At 43.7% G+C, this 22,405-nt stretch overlaps 1 protein-coding gene and 1 long non-coding RNA gene across 2 annotated transcripts; one reads left to right on the top strand and one right to left on the bottom strand.

Moving 5' to 3' along the window:
• Positions 1-328: 328 nt before the first annotated feature.
• LOC123586332 lies at positions 329-22,075 on the top strand. The gene is made up of 3 exons (XR_006706742.1): positions 329-339; positions 13,442-13,444; positions 19,961-22,075. It is a non-coding gene; the product is annotated as an uncharacterized LOC123586332 (long non-coding RNA).
• IL20 (interleukin 20) lies at positions 9,662-12,233 on the bottom strand. Its single transcript, XM_045455401.1, has 5 exons — positions 12,071-12,233; positions 11,715-11,780; positions 11,468-11,620; positions 10,808-10,882; positions 9,662-9,788 (listed from the first exon to the last, which is right to left on the bottom strand). The coding sequence occupies exons 1-5, from the start codon at positions 12,227-12,229 to the stop codon at positions 9,711-9,713; spliced, it is 531 nt and encodes a 176-aa protein (XP_045311357.1). The 5' UTR covers positions 12,230-12,233; the 3' UTR covers positions 9,662-9,710.
• Positions 22,076-22,405: the final 330 nt, after the last annotated feature.

The following is a 22,405-nucleotide window of genomic DNA, read 5'->3' as shown; positions in this document are numbered from 1 at the left end:
GGTGGCTCAGTCAGTTGAGCATCCGACTCTTGATTTGGGCTCAGGTCATGATCTCCCAGTTAGTGAGACAGAGCCCCGCATTGGGCTCCACGTTGGCGGCATGGAGTCTGCTTAGGATTCTCTCTCTGCACTCCCCACCCCCTCAAAGTAAATTTTAAAACCTAAAAAACAAAAAAAGAAAGCCAGGGCAAAGAGAAGTTTAATGATTTGCCTAAGCTCATAGGGCTAGTAAATGGCACTGCCTAGACTTGACCACAGGACTCTGACTCCAAGCCTGAGTGTATGAAAGTCAGTGGCACAGTGCACCTGAAGACATGCAGCCATGGACTTGCACTTTGTGTTTGCATTCCTGGCTCTGTAATTTACTAGCTGTGTGACCTTGGATAAGTCCCTTAATTCCCCTATGCTTCAGTTTCTTCATCTATGAAGTGAGAATAAAAAGGAACTACCCACATCACAGGTTTTTGTGAAGGTTAAATGAGAACATACATGCAAAGCATGTAGAAGACAGAGCTCGACATGTATGTATAAGAAAGAGTTAGGGGTGCCCGGGTGGCTCAGCCGATTAAGCATCCAACTTCAGCTCAGGTCATGATCTCGCGGTTCTTGGGTTCGAGTCCCACATTGGGCTCTGTACTGACAGCTCAGAGCCTGGAGCCTGCTTCAGATTCTGTGTCTCCCTCTCTCTTTGCCCCTCCCCCCCCCACATTCTGTCTCTCTCTGTCTCTCAAAAATGACTAAATGTTAAAAAGAGTTGAAAAAGTTAGCTATTATTAAAATATTACTAGTATTTTTATCATGACATATTTAATACATTTTATTAATAAAAAAGCTTGAGATTGATACAAATAAGTTCTTATTCTTTATCTATATGCTCTTCCACTTAGGAGGAATAAAAATAGTGTTTATAATAGTACCCCATATAGAAACAATAGAATATACTGTGGTTAATCCCAGTTTCTATCATCTGTTTACAATGCCTGCAAAATTGCTTTAAAAAATGATAAATAGTTCAGCCCCAAGAGAAATCATGTGAGAATATGATATGGAAACCTCAAGACCAGAATTCATTGAGTGGGCTGGGTTTTTTTAATTAACATTTACAATGAAAGTAAATGAGAACTAAATCATTTCCTAATAAGCCCGATCATTTTGTGCTGAAATCATTATACCTTAAGCAGCTATTCCTGCTTTCTGCTAACATTTGTTGACCTGAAATGTTTTTTTATTTTGTCTTCATGTAATAGCTTTATTGAGATGTAACTCATGTCCCATAAAATTCACCCTTTAAAAGTGGTGTTGGGTATATTCCCAGAGTTGTGCAACCAGCACTGCTATCTAATTCCAAAACATCTTTATCACCCCCCAAAGAAACGTCCTACTCATTCTCAGTCATTCCCCATTCCCCCTGCCCTTCGTGCCTGGAAACCACTGATTTATTTTCCATTCTTATGTGTTTGCCTATTCTGAACATTTCCAGTCATTGTATTTGAAAAACTATAAAGATAATTTCAAGCTTAGAATATCATTTTCCTGGGGCGCCTGGGTGGTGCAGTCGGTTGAGCGTCCGACTTCAGCCAGGTCACGATCTCGCGGTCCGTGAGTTCGAGCCCCGCGTCAGGCTTTGGGCTGATGGCTCAGAGCCTGGAGCCTGTTTCCGATTCTGTGTCTCCCTCTCTCTCTGCCCCTCCCCCGTTCATGCTCTGTCTCTCTCTGTCCCAAAAATAAATTGAAAAAAAAAAAAAAAAAGAATATCATTTTCCTCTGAGGTGTAAGGGGTTGGCTACCTCAGATTACTTCAATTACTCAGAATGCTTTGGTAGATTGAGATGATTCAAAGCTGATTTCTCCCTGGGATCTCAGCTGGGAGTTAGGAAGGCGCTTCCTCGGCAGGCTCTGAGCACCTATTTTGTGGCCCCCATCCTGTAAATTTGTATTGAATTCCACACACCTTCTCAGTCTCCCAACCTTTCATTAACGTTTCTCAATTTAGATGAACTCCCTGCGGGGAAAGTCATGTCCAGTGTGGAGCCCAGCACTGAGTGGACTGCCATTACCCAGACCCCGACTCTGTAATTATGTCTGTCCTATTAACTCTCCAACACCTTCCAATACCTTGTCGGATTTCCTGATTTTTCCAATTTTTCTTGGAGTCTTCTCGGTGAGAAGTTTCATTTAAAGGCCAACAGCTAGTTCCTTCTTCACGTAGAACGGATGAGGAGGAAGAAACTTCCATATATTCATCAGCTCCCAACAGCTTCGGAAAAATCTCTGTCCTCTGTCGTGGGGAGGAGGGACACACCCACCGTACAGGGTCTGTGAGGGTTCAATGAGATAACCTAGACCAAGTGCTTAGTGAGTCTGTAATAATCATTTCCCAATTTGTTCCAGCCTGTATAAAGCACGGAGCCAAATTTAGAGCCTTCTAGCAACTTATGATTCAGAAACTTATGATCCATCTTTTGTGGAAAAAGTCCTAGTTCAACTTCATTATGTTGTCCGTGTTCCAAGGATTTCATCCACTTTCTTTCAATCTTGTATTGGAAGTATCTTTATAAGCCACGCTAAATCGCTTCGATAGGAGGTGGGAGATAAATAAGTAAATAAAATAAGTTAAACAAGGGTATTTTAAACTGCCATATACTATACCAGCAAAAAGAAATGTGGATATTAGCACAAGATCCAACCACTTCCCTGGAGTAGCGGGACTTCAAGGTCCTTTGTCTTCTGATGCCACTTGCTGGCATCCTTGCTTATCCTTCCAGGTCTAATCCAAGGATCTCTCCTTTGGAAAGCCTTCTCTGGTCCCTCCACACAAGTGTCTCTCCTTAATCATATTGGGTTATGTATTGCTGGACAGTGTCTTGCCCTGCCTCCCTCATTCTCCCTATAAGCCTGTAACCTCCACAGTGCCTAGAAAGAGAAACTGCCTTAAATTGAATTATTTTGTCACAGCTTCACTGATGTATTATTGTCATACAATAAACTGTGCATATGTACAATGTACAGTTTGATCAGCTTGGCTTATGGGTACAGCCGTAAAACCATCACCACCATCACGATAATAAACACATCCACACACTAGCCATTCATTTATTGGTGGACATTTAGGTTGTTTCAAGATTTTATTTTTTTAAAAAAAGCTGCTATGAGCATTCACGTACAAGTCTTTGTATGGACATATGCTTTCTTTGGGATAAATTCATAAAAGTAGATTGGCTGGGTCATATGGCGGATGTTTGCTTACTTTTTACAAACCGGTTTCAAAGTGGTTTTTATCATTTTACAATCCCCACAGCTGTATATGATAGTTTCAGTTCTTCCACATCCTCTCCAACACCTAGTATGGCCAATCTTTTGACGTTTAGCCATTCTAATTGGTAGGTGGTAGTATCTCATTGTGGTTTTAATTTGCATTTACCTAATGACAAATGACGGTGAGCATCTTTTCATGCGTTTCGTATGTTTGTTTGTGTATCTTCTTCCGTGTCTCATCATATATCTTGCTTAATGTTTTTATAGATTGTGTGTTTAGATCTATGGTCCATTTTGGGTTAATTTAAAAAAAATTTTTTTTACATTTATTTCTTTTTGAGAGACAGAGGGAGACAAAACACGAGTGGGGGAGGGGAAGAGAGAGAATGAGACACAGAATCTGAAGCAGGCTCCAGGTTCTGAGCTGTCAGCACAGAGCCCGACGCGGGGCTTGAACTCACGAATGGTGAGATCATGACCTGAGCCGAAGTCAGACGCTCAACTGACTGAGCCACCCAGGCACCCCTGGGTTAATTTTTTTATGTGGAGTAAGGTATAGGTCCAAGTTCATTTTTCTCCATAAAATACCTAATTATTTTAGGACTCTATTTCTTAAAAAAGGCTGTTCTATCTCCACTGAATTGCCTCTATAATTTTGTTAAAAATCAATTGCCCATAAATGTGTGGGTCTTTTTCTAGTCTTTCTTTTCCATTCCATTGATCTACTTTTATACTAATACCACACGCTCTTAATGGCCATAGCTTTATATAAGTCTTGAGATTAGAGAATATTAATCAGTCAATTTTGTTCTTTTCTTTCAGAAGACTATTTTCAGTCTGTTGTATTTTGGTAGGAATTTTAACGTGAATTTATCAATTTCTACCTTAAAAGAAAGGCTGCTGAAAATTTTATAGTGATTTCACTGAATTTGTAGATCAATGCAAATATTAATAATAATATTGAGACTTCCAATCCTTGAATATGATGTCTTTCCATTATTTCGATCATCTTTTTTGTTCCCTGCAATGGTTTGTAGTTTTCAATACAGAAATCTTTCAGATCTTTAGCCTGATTTATCCCCAAGCGTTTCAGATTTTTTTCTGCTCTGGTCACTAGTGTGTATATATGTGTGTGTGTATATTATATACTATTTATATATATTATTATATTATTTTAATATACACACATATGTAATAGATACATACACACATATATTACTTATACATTATTGACTTCTATTATTATTTGTAATATATATATATATATATATATATAATTTCAAGTTCTAATTGTGTGTTAATGGCATGGGAAATACAATTGATCTTTGTACATTGATCTTATATTCTCCTACCAAAGGAAACTTTATTAGTTCTAGGAGATTTTTGTAGATATATTTCTACCCAGGCAATGCACGTCATCTATGAATAAAGGCCATTTTACTTCATTTCCACTATCGATGACTTATTTCTTCTTGAATCGAATTGAGGTTTAATAATCTTGGAAGTACAGGGACCTGAGTTTTAATGCCAGCTCTGCCATAACTCATTGTGTAAACTTTGGCAAGTCACTTTCCTCTCCCGACCCCAGTCGCCCTGTAAAATGATCTATATCCTCTCCCACTTCTAACATTCAGTCAGACAAATAATGTTTTCTGAAAGGTTTTAGCATTTCTAGTTGTAATCCAGGGCTTCCTGCCCCCAGGCTTCTGAGTCCTACCTTCTTCCCGTTAAGCAATTGACTCATCGTGCTGAGGACAGTTGAGTTGAACTGGAGGGTGTCACCTCCTCTCCTCCCAATCTTCCAGTGAAGTAGGGGTGTGGCTGTATTCAGTTATCCTTTTACCATTTGTTCTGCTGCCTCCTATTGGCAAAGCCCAGTCTGTGGGGTGGGTTATGTGTGTTCTAGCAAAAGCTAAAGCATTTAACTCCTGAAAAAAAAAAAAAAAAAAAAAGGGTGGGAGCCAACATACATAGAAACAGCAATTTCATTTAGTACTTTTTAAAGTTTTGTCTTTATACATGTTCCAGCCTTTTGTTTTTGAATTCAATCCTCATCAAGGATGTAATGTTATGCTGAGATAAGGTAGGCTAAAAAGCTGAAAAGACAGAGTTCTATCCTTCAGGAACTTGAGTCCACCAGGGCGACGGTTCATTCTGTCTACTTCCTTTTGGGAGAGGGATGGGCAGACAAAGCTACACTAGACTATGTTGGAGAAGGCCTGGATCTTTGAAAATAAAGAATTTGGGCAACTCCAAGCTATGATGGGAATAAGAGATACAGTGGACTTTTTTATTCTTTTGATTTACCCTGCACCTAGATCCCATTTCTAGGTTTGGGAGATACCACTCATTCTGAGAAGGAGCCCACCCCCCAACAGAGGAAAGATTTTCCCAGCCTTCCTGGGAAGGAAGATGCATCTGGGGCATCATTCCAGCCTGCCCAATCAGATGTGCTAACCCCAAATTCTGAAGCCAAACCTAGTGATACAGGAACCATGCAAACTCTTTCTGGCAATGAAGGGCAGCTGAAGCTACATCTGATCCCCTGAGTCAGTTGTAGTACATCTGATTTCTAGAATTCAGAATCATCTGTTTCAATTCTTTTCATTTTGCAAATGCAGTGTGGGAATAAATGAAGACCGACCAAATGAAAACAGGGAAAGGTTATTTATTCAGAGCTTGCTATAGCAAAGAAGTCATCTACCATTACTTGTGTTTTGGCACAGATTCACAGGCCTGCATGAGTGGGAAAGCTTTAAAGTAGAAAATAAGGAAGGCTTTGGATATGCTTTGATTGGAATGGGGAAGCTGTTGGTGGGCAGCTAGAAGCTGGGAATCCTATGTGATTACTTAGGAGTGCATATTTAGCTTTTCTGACTCATGCTACGTTGAAAGTGGGAACAAAAAGTAGGGATGCTGTCAGTTACCAATCATTCCTGACCACTTGGGGCCAATTGTTACAGGGGTTATGGTTTGGCTTCCATAGATAGACAGATAGTAGTCTGGCTTCATACAAATCCAACTTATAGATAAAGACTGGCTTCCTGGGCTGGGTACTATCAGAAATGGGTCGGTTTATTGGGCTGCAGATTTTGGATTGGAATTCTATTTTTACGTATTGTCTAGCCACTCTCCATTTGTGTATTCAGTCTCTCATCGGAATCGGAGGCCCGGAGAGGTAGAGTAACTAGAACTGATAGGTCAACATGAGGTTCAGCACATTTGTGACCTCCAAAGGAACTTACATTCTGCTTGTTGAAGAGACGAGGTTTAGATCATGGAAAAATGAAGTTCAACACAGATGTCATAAAGAGCAGGAAGTAGCACCAGGAAGTTAAAGTTAGCACTACAGCTTGGCAGGAAGGCTCATCACTTTCCTCTCAAGGCAGAACCACTGCTACAGCCAGAGATTCTGCTAAGTGTGCTCTATTTGCTGGACATTCCATCCAACCAGCAAGGTGAAGTGGTTAAATGCATGATTCTCCAGTCTGCCTACTGTATTCATATTTGACCTCCATCATTGTTAGCTGTGTGAACTCAAGATACTTTACCTTTCTGGTCTTCAGCTTCATCATATGTAAAATGGGAATAATCGACAGCTATCTCATCATGCTTTTATACAAATTAAATGAGTGGGCACTTACAACACAGTTATAACAGCACCTAATATATAATAAGTGTTTGTTCAAGTTAGCTATGACAATCCCGTTTAGTGTTCACACCAACAGTGTGGTAAGTGTGTAACCCACACTTTGCAGAATAAGAAACCAAGGAGAGTTATGTCACTTGCCCAAGATAGTGATGGTCAGAGTCAAGATTTTTACTCATATCTCTATGAAGTCATAACACGGTTTTCCTTCCTACTGTGCCTCTGAACACAAGATGTCATTGTTGGGAAAGTAAACAGTAGAGTGAGAAGCATATACGGCTGTGGGATCAGAGTGCTCACATTCAACTCTTGGTTCTGCCCCCTTATACAAATTACTTACCATCTCTGAGCACTCTGTCCTTTGAAAACTGGTAATAATACTACCTAACTCATGGGGTTGTCTTAAGAATTAAGCAATGTAATATATGTGAAATTCCCAGTACAGTGCCTGACACATGAGGAGTACTTAATAAATAATAATAATAATAATAATAATCATTTTAATTGTTGGAGTTGGAAGTGACCATTATAAACCATTCTTTAGAGTCTGTCCCTCAATGGCCCCACCTTTATGAAATTTTCCCTTGAGGTTTTCACAACCTGACTTGACTTCTTCACTGCTGAATTTGCTGTTGTTGGTACTATGACAGGTCAAGAAGAGAAGAGACCAGGGTCCTGTTGAGAAAATGAACAGACAAAGAGGTAACAAGTCAGTACGAACATGGTACTTTGCAGTCCCCAAAGACCCAGGCTTCCCATGGCCCAGACTGCCAGAAGAGTCAGAAATGTCTCCCAGAAAACAAACAGTAGAGAAATTTCATCCTTAGCTGTGGGTCAACCTGTAACGCACCCATCTGGAAGACTCACACCCTTGGCAGATAAAATGACCTCCTCACTGCTTTCCAATGTTTCTTGGAGGTGGTTATCACAATTTTAACACTGAGTTCAGTGCACTTGACTATTCCTGGAGAGTTGAAGCTAAATTGTTTGTCAGACTGGTCAGAGAAAACCAGGACACATGCAACTAGAAAATATGACAGAAGACAGGTGAGATGGAGTAAAAATCTGATAGCAAATAGGTGATAATTACGTGGAATATGAAGGCAGAAGGTGTCTTGTTTTCAAAGGAACATAAAAAACCCATGTCTTCCATCCTTCTGAAAGGTAGACACTATCATCCTGTTTTCTAGAGGAAGAAACTAAATTCCGAGAAGGTTAAGTTTTACAGCCCAAATCTCTCAGGTAATGAGGGTTGAGTCATGATTTGGATCCAAGAGAAAAGATCTTGGAAAAATACACCTAAATGTTTAAGAGCGGATTCTAGGTGATTTAAACACTCTTCTTTATGTTTCTCTGTATTTACCAAATTTTCTCTGTTGGGTAGTTGTTACTTGTATGAGAAAAGAAACTAATAAAGTTATTTAAACTTCATCAAGACCCAAGCTGAGGATTGGGAGCGGAAACCCGAGGCAGTGAGGGGAGCTGGCTTTGGGAACCAGGGCATCAGCATTAGTCTGCTTTTCATGAAAGTGGGAAAACTAAACTGCCACTGGGGGTGCAGTTCCAAGCAAGGTGGGGAGGAAGGAGGCAAGAAGCCCATGCCAGAAGAGCCCAGGGGAGGGCAATATGAAAGGGACCTGAACAGAGAATGCTGACTTAGTAGTTGGTCATAAAGACAAAGACTCGACCCAGAAACGAGCTAGACCCTGGGCGCTGGCCAGAATACAAAGTGGAAGAGCCTCAAGAGAAGGTTCACGAACCTCTCTGGGCAAGGCTCAGTAATTAAACTTTGCACCTGTGTGTTCTTAACCCTTATAATAGAACCTCCTGCCCATGGTAATTTGTGTTGCAATCAAGTCTCCTGACGCAAAACCCAAAGTGAGAAAGAAAAGTGGTTTCCCAGAGGACAGTGCTCAAAGCTAACAAGGGGAGGGCAAGGATAACTGAAGCCCTTCACTCAGTCATCGTCCCTTTATGTGGAGGGCAGAGTCATGGCATCAGAGATGTGAGTGAATTAAGAATTGAATTGGGGATGCATTCAGTAGGAGGGAAAAGGTCCAGGTTCCCACTGGCATCCTTCTTCCCCAGAGGAGCAAGAAGTCCCTAGGTGATACGAGATTCAAGCTCTCCGCGCCATTGTTTTTGCTCCTGAAGCATTTGCAAACTCCAAGAAGATATTTATCATGCAAAGAAAACTTTATTTGTAGAAGTGCATTTTTTGCCATACAAGATTCCATAGCAAGTATGGGGTTGGGGAGGTGAGTGGAGGTGGTCAGTAATTGTGAGACAAGTCTACAATTTCACATCAGAAATTCTTCTACAGCCCACACTTAGTAGCCATTAGTTCACTTTTAAATATCTCAAAGAGTGAGATACATGTGTCCTTGATTTAATAAAAATGAATAACACCCTTAGCCACCCCTCTAGAATTTAGAGGGTTTGTTTACTGTGCGAAAACTCATAGTCAGGTGATAAATATAACCCGTGAATTTTTTAAGTCTTGTCTTCACTTACAAAAATAAATAAGTTAAATAGCAAAAATAAATAAATATGTTAAGTAATAAATACAGCCCACGGTGGAAAAGATCTCATCAAAATCTTATAAAACCATGGTCTCCGTTCAGAGTGGGAACTCCTGGGGACAACCACAATAAGGAAGCAAATAATAAATAAATAAATAATCTCCACAGTGGCCAGCACTACGTTGTACAGCGGCGAGACGGTGGTTGGGGGGTCACGCTTTCGCGGGTACCGAGGGCTGGGACTCTTGGCCAGCACTTTTGCCAGCGGGGTCGTCACCCTCCTCCTAGGCCAGCTCCTCCATCCACTGCAGGAGAATGTCCAGCTCTCCCAAAGCCTTCACCACCGCTGCCTGAGGCGTAAGCTGAAAGACACACACTTCTGTGCTGAGCATCTCATAAAGGGACAACATGTACTCCCGGGTTAATGCTCTCCTTTCACTGGTAGGTCTGCTGGGCATTGCGAGCCCAGTATTCTCTTCAAGATGGAGAGCATGAAAGACGTGATGGAATCTCAAGATCTCACAAGAGGAAGGAAAATCCTGGAGTCCATGACATAGGGAAACTGAAGCCCAGAAGGTGGCAGAGTTTGGAGTATAACCCAAGCGTCTTGAATCACGGAGATCAAAGCAATTAGACTGTTGTGTTTTTGTTTTGGTTTTTTTTTAAGATGTGTGTGTGTATGTGTGTGTGTTAGGAGTTGCCTACTGTGCAACTTTAACCGAGGAAATATTTATTGTGTTAAGCACTGGGCTGGCTAAGGATTCAGAGATAAATTCCACAATGCCTACCCACAGGGAATTCAGCCAAGTGAAGGAGACAGAAGCAGACAACTAAAATGTAGTGTGGTGGATGGAGGATGGCGTCTCCACAGGATGACAGAAGAGGCACCTACCTCTGAGAGACATAGTCAGTACCTTCCTGGAGGTGATGCTTAGGATGAGTCTTAAAGGATGAGTAGGAATTAGTCAGTGAGGAGTGGACTTCAAGCCTTCCTGGCAGATGTGCAAAGGCACCAAGGTGAGGAACAGCATGGCATGGGCGTGTGTGAAGTTGTGACTGTTTTTGAGGGTACGTATAAGTGTGTAATGTTGGAAAACTACTGCTTCTTGTTTGTACAGCTGGAAGACACAGATGTCTCTGGAGTGACTGGATGGAATTAAGGCCATCCCCTCTTGAATCCCAGAGCGTCTTCCAGAGACAACACCCTTCTAGAGCCTGGACGGGTGTCCCCTGGGTTAAAGCAGAGGGATGGTCCACATGACCTCAGAGGGCAATTGTTGAGGGCTACAGGATTTCTACCGGTATGAATATCTATCCCACCCAGTTGTGATCTCAGTTCTAAAAACACACCCATCCCTACCGAGGCCCAAATTGCATATACCTCTTCGAAGTGACTCAGAATCTGGCTGTATTTCTCCGCTGCTTCCTCCCCACAAGGGCATGTCATGTGGGCATGCTGAAAAGAATGCCACAGAATGATGGCTTTTATTAAAGATTTTGATTATCTGCCCTCACCACTGCCACGAAGTAAGGAGAATTCTACTCTTTCACCTGCGTTCCTGTACCTACTCCATTCTTATGGAAAGCCTTTTCAGACCCCATCATTTTGGATCAGTAAACTACTCATCAGCCAGAAGAGGAGGCCAGCTTTGTAGGCTCACATAGGGAGCTCTTTGTTGGATACCTAGGTCCTATTCAGACCTTGTCTTGATATTCAGCCCCACGGCCCGCTGAGAGGCTGAGGATACACTAATGTACTGTAGGATCCTTCACCTACAGTGGAAAGCGTAATTCATGGATCATAGATAATTATCATTAACATGAAATAGCATTTTGCAGTTATGTAGACTTTTTGCATAGGGCCTATACCCCAAAGACAGTAAAGCTGAGTTCTTATGACCTGTCACATGGTACAATACCGATTATGAGAATGTTTGGTTCCAGTTTTTCTAGCCAGTAAATGGGCATAAGAAAGAGCTTGGTTGCTAAGTCATTGAACTATGTGCGGCGATGGGTCCTTTTACCCAAGACCTTTACTCACGCAGAGCCGGAGGTCCTTCTTGATGGTAAGAAAAGAGTTGGCAAGACTGCTGGTCTTCCGGAGGATATGGTGGTCAGGCGTCTGATAGTTTTTGAAAACCCTGTCCAGGTAGAGTCTCAGTACATGGCGGAGGAGGCAGCACTGATCTGCAGGCTACAAAGGAGACTAGTGTGTTGGTGGCATCCGGGGTGGTGGAGATGCCTCCAATTTATATTTCCTCCCACAGTTTTATGGACCAAGCACATACCTTGGTGTCTTGCAAAGACTCAGTCTTCCTCAAGATTCTGATGTCAATGATTTCATCTTTGGCTTGCTAAGTGGAAGAAGGCAAGGCAGGAAAGGACAGGTCAGGGACTGCTGCCGGGTGTTAGACATCAAGACCTCTCTCAACTTTTCCTTGCCCCAGCCCAGTGGACGTCTCTTGCCAAAACACTTTTCAATTTTGAACTACAACTCTTTCTTGGGAATGCATCCTCCTGGTATGGGGTCCCCAGCCTGTCTCTTTTTGTGATCCTACTGCCGGGCTCCCAGAGGACAGAGAAAGACAAGTAGAGAAGGAGACAGGCAGCCACGGGGCAGGGAGGGGTTGCCTCCTTCGCTTACCACACTGTCCCGTATCTCAGAAAACCCGTTTCGCATTGCCTGAAGATTTGTGGTGATCACACAACTTCCCAAATGGAGTGTCTTCAGCCCAGCAGAAGGGGTCCAGAAGAGATAAAACACAGCAGAGAGAAGGCAGATGGGAAGACCAGACGCTTTCATCTCGTGCCAGAATCTGAAGACCACGGGAGCTAGGAATTCAAAGGAAAGAGCATGACTTACTGATTTTCCCAATGTCATGTCTGAAGAAGCCAATTCAGTCCAAGGACATGCTTTCCCCAGGTGTCCCCTTGTGAAACTCAATAGCTTTGTCTGGGTTTGGATGGTCTGGCCCATTCATCTAACTTACTAAGAAAAGCTGCTGAGCTGCTGTCCCGGAAGGAGAGACTTCGGCTGTTCGTTCAGGGTCTGTGAGTTGGTGCTACAGGTCCCGACTCCTTTATTCTGTCCCCATCCCAGCCCCATCGTCATTGCCCAGCCGGTAAGGCCTGGAGCAGCAGGCACTTGCAGTGAGTAGACAGAGGATTACATTTCGGGGAAAATGTTAAAACTTGTTTTGCCCAATTGACGTATACAGTCTTCCCTTCCAGAATGCCAGTGTAGCTCACTCTTCTGGTCCCCTTAAGCCCACAGGGGAACTGTGGGAAAACAGAACCTTACAGAAGCTGTTGCTGAGCCACGGAAAACACTTGGGGGAAAATTGTCTGGATTTTATGGCTACCCCCAGGGCAGAAGAGCTTAGCTGTTTGGTATTTGTCTGGGATCGGGTTGGTTATTTCGGGATAATAGATTTATTTCAGCCCCAAAGGCAAATAGAAAGTCAATGATTTCATAACAATCTTACTGCCAGGGAAAGGCAAGATCTGATGGGCAATCAGCCCAGTTACACCTAGCACTTCTCTCTCCCGAGGTGTCTGTGCTCCACAGCGCCCTCTACAGGAAGTCTCTAGTCAGGCACGCCGGAGAGGGACGCAAGAGTGGGCTCTTCTCTGGCTCTGCCCAGGTCCCAAAAGAAAGAGAAGAAAGGCAGGAGGGGAACTCATTTCTTCCTGGAATAGACGGCTCCATAGGAGGGCGCTTTCTAGTGTCTCCTGAGTTTGAAGATAAATTATAATGAGCTGCGATTAGTGTAAGGAGAATGGAGTACTCATCTCAGGCACCGAATGTAAGTGGGCACTGAAAGTCTCAATCAACAAGACAAATGATATTTTCATGCGATATCAAAATTAATGAAAAACATATCCATGATGAACCACATATCAACATTTTAAATAACGAGTGAATCTGCCATGCCGAGACATATTGGCTACAAGTTCCCATCAAAATAGGTTGTCCCTATTTGCTCAGGACCGGGCGGCGGGGGAGGGGGGGAAGGGGGTGTCCTAGGACACAGGGATTTTAGTTTCAAAACTGGAAAAGTCACAGGTAAACCTGAATGAGGTAGTCACCCTACGTCTATGTGACTCTGGACAGGTAAACTCACCTCTTTGAGTTTTGTTTTCTTAGCCCCCCAAATGAAACAATCGCGCTTACCCCAGAAGCTTGTTTTGACATGTAAAGACAATGATGCATGATTTACACACCTAAAATATAGCGAGTGATCAATTAATTTTAAATAGAGAATGCTGTTAGCTGCCTTGAGCATAGAGGGTATATAGTAAATATACTTTAAATTCAACAATTTGATTAGCATTTCTTGAGCCCCATCTTTTTAAATTATTATTTTAATTAATTTTTTAAAAATCTTTATTCATTTTTGAGAGATAGAGTGTGAGGAGGGGAGGGGCAGAGAGAGAGGGGGACACAGAATCCGAAGCAGGCTCCAGGCTCTGAGCTGTCAGCACAGAGCCTGACGTGGGGCTCAAACTCACGAACCATGAGATCATGATCCGAGCTGAAGTCGGGCTCCCAACCGACTGAATCACCCAGGCACCCCTATTGAGCACCATCTAAAATATTGTGCTAGGTACTGGTGTGTGAAGATAACATGATAATTCTCTATCCTCAGGATATTTTGTACTGTTGGAAAGGGCTCCTTTAGACGTGGCCCTGAATACACTTGGGTAAATGATTGGAAGAACCAGGCTGACCTCCAGAACTGTGTGAGTAGTGTAGAGAAAGGGAATTCTCTTACCTGAGTTCAGGAAAGGCTGCTGCTTCTGGTCGCCTAGGAGTCTGTCTCAAGCCAAGAGGCTTCCAGTTTTATATACAGGTCACAGAAAGGAAGTGAACTCCTGCAGGTGAGGGCTGGAACTCCCTTGGAATTTCTCTGGTGGCATCTCACTTCCTCCCATTCTAAGGCAGATTAATCTCAGGCTGCATTACCTCAACACTTTCCTCCTAAAGATTCCTTCCTTCCTAGGACTGCTAGTTATAGTTTTAGACAAAGTTATAGTTTATCTAGTTATATTTATAGTTTTTAGATAAAGGATATGCCTGGGGGCGCCTGGGTGTCTCAGTCAATTAAGCAACCGACTCTTGATTTCAGCTCAGGTCATGATCTCCCCGTTCACGGGTTCGAGCCCACATCGGGCACTGTGCTCAAGTGCCGAGCCTGCTTCAGATCCTCTGTCTCCTTCTCTCTGCCCCTCCCCTACTTGTGCTCTCTCTCTCTCTCTCTCAAAATAAATAAATAAATAAATGAACAAACAAATAAATATTTTTTAAAAATTAAAAAAAAAAAAAAAAAAAAAAGGATGTGCCTCTTTCCTCCCAGCTGCCTTCCAGAAGGAAGGTAAAATGGTAATCAGGACAGGAAAGATCCCTGAATTACATAACTGGAAGAGAAGTCCAAAAGCTGCTTTTGCTCCTTCATTATTTTTTTTTTTTACTTCATATTTTGTAAGATTTTATTTTTAAGTAATCTCCACACCCAACGTGGTGTTCATGGTGCGCAAACTCACAACCCCAAGATCAAGAGTCTCATGTGTTACCAATTGAGCCAGCCAGGCTCCCACGCCCACTTTAAATCCAGTTCTCCTTAACCATGTTTCTCCCCAGCGCAGACACCATGGGCTCACTCCTGCCGTTTCTCCTTTGTTTTTGTTATTTCCACCATTTCCCTTCAACAATGGCTGCCCTTCTTTCCCTCCCTTCATCATCAAAGAGTGGATCCCAATTCTTTAGTTTTGAATTATTCCGGGCCGCACCAATCCTTTCCTTCTCAGACTTCCAATCACAGATATATCTTTGGCACATGAGAGAGTCTAATATTGCCGCCCTTTTTCTTCATGAATCTTAGCCTTTTCTCCCTAAGGATACTGGAAGATTTTCTTAGGGACTAATCCATCGGGTAGGACAACACCTCCTGGCAAGATTAAATCAAAGCACCTGGGATTAACTATACACAATCTTTGAAAAATATCAAGATAGTAGAGATTATACTATATTTCTTCTCAGCTCTTATCTTAATATCTAAGACTCTGAGATCCTGTACTTGAGTTCAGGGAGTCCATGGTTTACAGGGTGAATTTCCCATATTCTTTCATTTTTCTGGATTTCAGTTTATATATCTGTAAAATGAGAGTAATATGGGGCGCCTGGGTGGCGCAGTCGGTTAAGCGTCCGACTTCAGCCAGGTCACGATCTCGCGGTCCGTGAGTTCGAGCCCCGCGTCGGGCTCTGAGCTGATGGCTCAGAGCCTGGAGCCTGTTTCCGATTCTGTGTCTCCCTCTCTCTCTGCCCCTCCCCCGTTCATGCTCTGTCTCTCTCTGTCCCAAAAATAAATAAACGTTGAAAAAAAAATATTTAAAATGAAAGTAATAGAATAGGCAACGTACAAGATCTTTTCCAATTCTGACATTCAATGTCACTATGATTCTCTGCTTTTCTACCTTTTGGGTCAGAGCATTCTTTTTAATGTTTTCCAGCATTTCCTTTAAAATGAAGACTCTAACTTTTCGTTGTAATGCTTGATAAATGCTGAAAATATGTGCGAATATCTAATCTAAATATCTCTTGAACTCATGCCTGTTTTTTCACCATTGATGCTAAATAAACTATTTCTCATGATCATCCATAACCGTGATTAAAGTAATGAGCAACACGGTCTGACAAAAATACTTGAAGTCAAAACCTTCCCATAATATAAGCTATTCCCATGCCAGTCAATTCCTTTCCTTTAAGCAAGGAGAACCCAATAGCTTTGTTTGAAGTCACCTGTAATGATTAATTAAACTTATTCACGTGCAATCCCGATTCTACTTTAATAAATGAATCTCTCCTTTTCCTACATTGAAATACTTTCTTCTCTTTAAATCCATTGACTAGATCCCATTCCGCTCTCTGTACAGACACCAATTCAACTCTCCTTCTCTACAAAACTGTACCTGCCTGACCCTAACCTCTCTCTCCATTCCCATTTCCCAGGGCAAAATTGGTCCCTCACCTGTGGACCTCCACTTTACTTTGCATATACTTCTTTTGTACTTATCACAGTTAATTGCAGTTTTTTGGTTGCATATCTAGATCTCTCACTAGCCTGAGACTCCACGTTCATTTCTGTGGTTCCACGACTCAACGTCTCCTGGTGGGTGCTCAGTTAATACTTGACTATTGAATGAACATAACGATTAAAATCATTTTTCCAATGGGCATCTGGGTGACACAGTTGGTTAAGCGTTGGACTTCGGCTCAGATCATGATCTTGCAGTGTGTGAATTCAAGCCCCTCATCAGGGCTCTGTGCTGATGGCGAGGAGCCAGGAGTCTGCTTCGGATTCTATGTTTCCTTGTCTCTCTGCCCCTCCCCCTGCCCACACTCTCTCTCTCTCTCTCTCTCAAGAGTAAATGAACATTTAAAAAATTTTATAAAATCATTTTTTGGGGGGTGCCTGGGTGGCTCAGTCAGTTAACTGGCCAAGACTCTTGATTTTGGCTCAGGTCATGATCTCACAGTTCATGAGATCGAGCCCTGCCTGGAGCGCTGCACAGACAGCACAGAGCCTGCTTGGGAGTCTCTCTCCTTCTCCCCCACTCTCAAAAATAAATAAATAGACATTAAAAAATTTTTTTAAATATTTTTTTCTTTATGTTGTATCCCAAAGCCACAGGATCTTAGGCTTGGCTGAACCTAAAAATGGAGACATACAAAACAATCAGTCATCACCAAATGGCCTAAAATCAGAAAGAGATAGGAGGATGGGGAGATGAGGGTAAAATATAAGCCGGTTTGAAGTCAGAGGTAATATTGGTCATGTTAAGGAATTTGGATTGTACCCAATAGCAGAGAGTTATGCAGGCTTTCAGCAAGGAGCCATGTGATTGGATAGGCACACTAGAAAGTCCACCTGAGGCCGAGAAGACAGGGAGGACGATAGGGTCCGAGGAAGGGCTTTTGCGACAGCGAGAACTAGCACAGCAAAGCTTGCCACGTCTTTGAACACCAGCAATAGATTGGCGGGCCGGAGCTGGATTCGTGTAGAGGGGCAGGTGGGAGATCAAGTTGGAAATAGCATCAGGGATCTCATGCCAAGGAAAATGAACGTGGACCCGGAGTCCAGAAAGCTGTGTTGTAGCTCTAGCTTTATCTTCAGCCCACCGTGTGGTCTTGGGGAAACTGCTTCCCTTCTTTGGACCTCAGTCTCCTCATGTGTAAATTCTGAGGAAATTAATTAAGTGACTTAAGGTCTTTCAATTCTGCCTTTTGATACTCTAATTCTTTACCCCCCCTCCTGCCCCCCACTCCCCACCCCCCCCCCCCCCCCCCCGCAGTAAAGCAATAAGGAGCCCTTTTGAAATGTGAAATGTCTTATGGTGGGGAAAGCGACGCGGTCGTAACTGTACCAACCATGAGAGCTTCAAGGGCGGCAGAGTGCCTGGCACGTTGTTAGTGATGGAACAAAGTAGTTGGGGGATGATACGGCTGTGGTGGAGAAATGGGGGGTACATTTCCTGAGCGCATCAAGCCAACATTGGGAGATAGGGTTTCAAAATCGGGAATCAGCATATAATCAGAGCCAGTGTGATTGTAAAGGTAAGCTGGGCAGAGGAGAGAAAAAAGAATCCCTTCTTAGGAAATAAATTCAGCTTCCCAACCAAGCCATTTTGGGACAGGAAACGACTTTCTAGAAACCAGGACTAAAACCCAGCCGCTCCTTTTTTCCCATGGCAAGTCCTGCGTTCACAGCTCAGGGTTTTTCCTGTCTGCAACAACGTCATAGTTGCTAGCACATGGGCTTCCTGCCAAGTTGCATCACCTTGCACGGAAACGCTGGGTGTTCAGGTTCTGCTGAAGGAAGAACCTTAGCTCCCTGAGTGGGCAAGTAGAGACTCTTCTCACTCCTGGGCCTGCAATGTGGGAGCTTTGTGGGCCTGCAGCCCCTGGTACCTCCCCTGCTACCCCCCTGCCGGATGGAGATGGGCGGGGCAGCTGACGGCTCTCTGAAGGGTACATTTTCAGTTCCCTGTCCTCAGAGCCTACAAAGTGGGTGACGTCATTTCCTTTTCCTGCGTTTTTCCAACATGCTCTGGTTAACCCACTTGACTCGCTGCCACCCTTGCTCTCGAGATTTCCTATGACATAGCTGGGTCCCCAGTATTGGCTAATTCCTCCCAGCCTCTGCCTGCATAGCGGGAGTCCCTAGGAGAAGCCTCGCTTTGAGTGGAATCTGGGGGGAAAAAATCCAGACATGGCCTTGAATTAAGTTTCCTCATCTAGGAGACTAAAGATGAACTTCATTCATTGCCTTTTCATTCCCCACGTTGGGGAATCCAGCACTGAGCTGGATGACCCCAAGGTACCCCAGTGAAAAGACATGGTCTCTTGGAACCTCTTGTGGGATTCCAGAGCATTGTAGGGGAACAGAGCCTCTAATGTGGGAGATCCTAACCTGGGAGAAGGTGGATGGGGAAAAAACACCTCTTTTCACAAACCTCTGATTAACATTTAACATGTTCTTTGATTATGAGCATGGGAAACAAATATAAATCACAATAGTATTAGAAGTACCGGTGACTTTGTCACTGGTAGAAATCACAAATATTTTTGTATCACATTAGAGTTGTTTCAGACACTTCAAAATAACATTTATACTCATCACTACTTAGGAATGTCCGTAGTTTGGGGGCGCCTGGGTGGCTCAGTCAGATGAGCACCGAATCCTTGATTTCAGCTCAGGTCATGATCTCACAGTGGTGAAATTGAGCCCCGTGTTGGGGTCTGCTCTGATAGCATGGAGCCTGCTTGGAATTCTGTCTCCACCCACCCCCTTTCCCCTCGTGTGCTCATGCTCTCTATCTCTAAATAAATAAATAAATAAACAAACAAACAAATAAATAAGAGGGATGTTGGTAGTTTGTAAGCCTGCCTGCTGCTAGATCTTATTAATTAATGCATTAATAAAGAAGCACATTTATGACATATTGCTTATTGTCATTCTATATTTTGATAGCTGTATTTTAATATAATTGATTTCTTTTATAATTCCATGTACTTTATTTTATGCATTTAGAAACATTATCCTGAGTAGGGTCCACAAGCTTTGCTGTGTGCCAGAGGGGTCCAAAGCACACAGAAGGTTGAGATCCCCGGCTCTAATGGCAAGAACAAAGGCACATAGGTATGTCAACCTCACCTTCCCGATTGTGACGTGAAGTGAGAGAAGAAGAAGGCTATTTCTGGAGATGATGCGAGAGACTGCTTGTCGTCAGGAGTTTCTTAGAAAGTTCAGTCTGTGCTCACGATGGGCATTGAGGGCTGGGGGGTAGAGATTACTTCTTGTCTGAGTTGTTTTCTTGGAGACAGTGTGATTTGAGCAAGACTTTTTTTTTTTTTTTTTTTTTTTTTTGCAATGCTTTGAAGAACTGATTTTATGAGCTTTGGGGCTGGAGAAGCTGTGGCAGGAGAAGGACCCTTGCTCCTTACAATGGGAGAGCTAAGACAAAGCTCCTGAAGCAGTGGATGCTTCTGTACCTGAGTGAGGGCACCCCTGTGGGTCTTGGGTGGGGTAAGGGGGCAGGTATTGAAGAAGGTCGAAAAGAGTCAATGCCATGAACTGTGAACATCAGTCTGAGGAAGTGCACTCTGAAACCTTCCGTTTCTAATAACCGATGTCTGGTTTCCTTTGGTGACATCTAGGTCAATGTTGCACACATCAGACTTGCTTACCTATGTATTCCCCTAACATTTGGATTCAAAATGCTTTTTCAGGCTCTGGTTCCCTACAGAGATGAAGCTCTCTGATATCGAATAACTGTTCCACTGGACATGATGTCTAGCTCCCTGGGTATAATCCCATTTCCTCAACCCAGTCCCTCCAGAGGTCACTGCCAAGGGGCATTGTCTGCACTCTGCCTCAGGAGCATCTCATCCAGAGTTGCACTACGCTCTTCTCGGGCTAGATGTGGGGGATTTGGAGGCATCGAGGAAGTGAAGAAGACGTTGAGTCAGTACTTCTGGAGTTCTTTCTCCCTGCTCACAGGACTGCTGGCCCAACAAAACTGAGAACTCCCTGCCCGAGAGGGAAGGTGCTACTTCTGGCCCTGTCAGAGCAGACAGCACCCCACAGCCTGCACAGTCAAGACCATGATGCTTGCAGATGAGCAGGGACCCGGGTTAGCAAGATACCCAAAGGGCTGGCCGCTCCAGGAAAGTGACGAGAGACACTGACCTTCTGCCTTCAGGATGTGGAGTTAAAGAGCATAAGACAACAATCTGGGCAAAATCGAGACCAAAGCCAGGGAGGCCAGACAAAGGGGAAAACTGACTCCTCGCTCTAGGCTAGAAACAGGAACACCAAACAGATGTGTCCTTAGAGGTCAAGGAAACCCAAGAGTGTCCTAAAGCCAAAAAGCAAAGCCATAGGTTTCTTCCAAGAAGGAGCTGCCTAGACATCTGAGATCGGCTTCGCTCCGTATATATGTATTAATGTACTCAAGGAATGTTTATGTCCTGAGTGCGGCTGTTCACGGCGTAGTTGTCCCTGAAGAGAGCAGTCTGGAGAGAGGAGATGGGCCCTAAGGGATCTCTGACTTGTCAAGACCTGGAAAACCACCCTGGGTCCCAGGGAACACAAATGGAAGTAGGGTGTGGTGGAGAAGAAGGAACAAGAGGAAGACTGCTTTCTGCCCCAAGGGTGGAGCTATGGTTCTTGGGAAGTGAAGCCTAGGCCAGGGCAGAGATAGAACAGCAACAGAGCGTGACCAATGGCTCTTTTGTTGTTTGTAGCCTTCACTGAATGCCAGGCACTGAATATTTCATAAAATGTTAACTCATTCCGTCCTCAGGCAACCCTTGAGGTAGATATGATTATTCTTTTCATTTTCCAAATAAGGAAACTGAGCCACGGAGTCTACTTAGTGCCTAGGAAAGTGACCAGACAGAGGTATCCAGACTAAGAGCATTCCGGGGCAAACGTACTTGCAGGTAAAAGCTAGATCCTGAACCCTCTCCGGGCACGGTGACTGGATCAAACCTTGTGCCTGCCTGGAGGAGGCTTCTTTTATGACACTCGAACCTACGGATGGTGGTTCCATGGCAGAGGTCTGAGGCTGGCTCTCAGAAACAGAACTGGACGTGTAGGCTCTCTCTAGAATGCTCTAGAGCTCGTAACAGCTGTTTAAAAATTTATCCTCCCCCAGCTCCTTGGCCAAACGCAACATGCTGGCCCCTGAACCTACCTCCCGGAATGAGTTTGTCTCTGCCACTGATCACGCATTCATTCCCGGTTGTCTGGGAGACAGCATGTGATAGTATGTACCAGCGATTGCGCTGGGCATGAATGAGGTGAGGTCTGGACCGATCAAGAGAGGGGTCCCACATTGGGGTAAATCTGTGACTGAAGAAAGAAGAGTAAGGGTGAGCCTGCCGGAGGGTATCTGAATAGCAGAGAGATTCAGGAAGACAGCTGGAGCCTGGCCGGCTGCACAGAAACTGCAAGTCATTTCTTGGGGACTCGCCTGACAGCCTCCTGGAGATGCAGACCCAGAGGAAAACACAGCCTCTCCTCTTGTCTCACTGGCCAGTTTAAAAAAAAACATGTAAGAAGGAGGCTTTCCCGAAATGACAGTGTTTTCTGGGAAATCAGATTAGAGCAATTGGGAATCCTCAAATAGGAGCAACCATCCTTTTTAATGAGTACCTGCTACACATCTATTGTACACATCTGCTTTGGACAGTATTCTGAATCCCCACGACAGTTCTGCGGAGCAGCTTTCTCCTTCATTGGTACCGATGAGGAAACTGACACTCTTGTTAAGTAGATTGCCCAGCGTCACACAGAAAGGGGAAGGAGCAGGATTCCACACAGAAGTCTATCCTCTTAACCTTTTGGCCAATCTTCTGGGCAAGACCATAGTTCTAAAAGACGGTTGCCCAGAGCATGTGTGGCTGCCAACGATT

Source organism: Leopardus geoffroyi, chromosome C3, assembly GCF_018350155.1.
Source record: "Leopardus geoffroyi isolate Oge1 chromosome C3, O.geoffroyi_Oge1_pat1.0, whole genome shotgun sequence".
Lineage (NCBI taxonomy): Eukaryota > Metazoa > Chordata > Mammalia > Carnivora > Felidae > Leopardus > Leopardus geoffroyi.
This window is presented reverse-complemented; position numbering and strand designations above follow the sequence as displayed.

Bases quoted from the DNA above. Each gene is read 5' to 3' on its own strand.
- IL20 (XM_045455401.1), bottom strand. From the start codon at position 12,229: ATGAAAGCGTCTGGTCTTCCCATCTGCCTTCTCTCTGCTGTGTTTTAT. The intron at 11,621-11,714 runs GTATGTGCTTGG...TCTCCTTTGTAG, and splicing joins AGTCTTTGCAAGACACCAAG to CCTGCAGATCAGTGCTGCCT. The intron at 10,883-11,467 runs GTGAGTAAAGGT...CATTCTTTTCAG, and splicing joins AGAAGGACCTCCGGCTCTGC to CATGCCCACATGACATGCCC.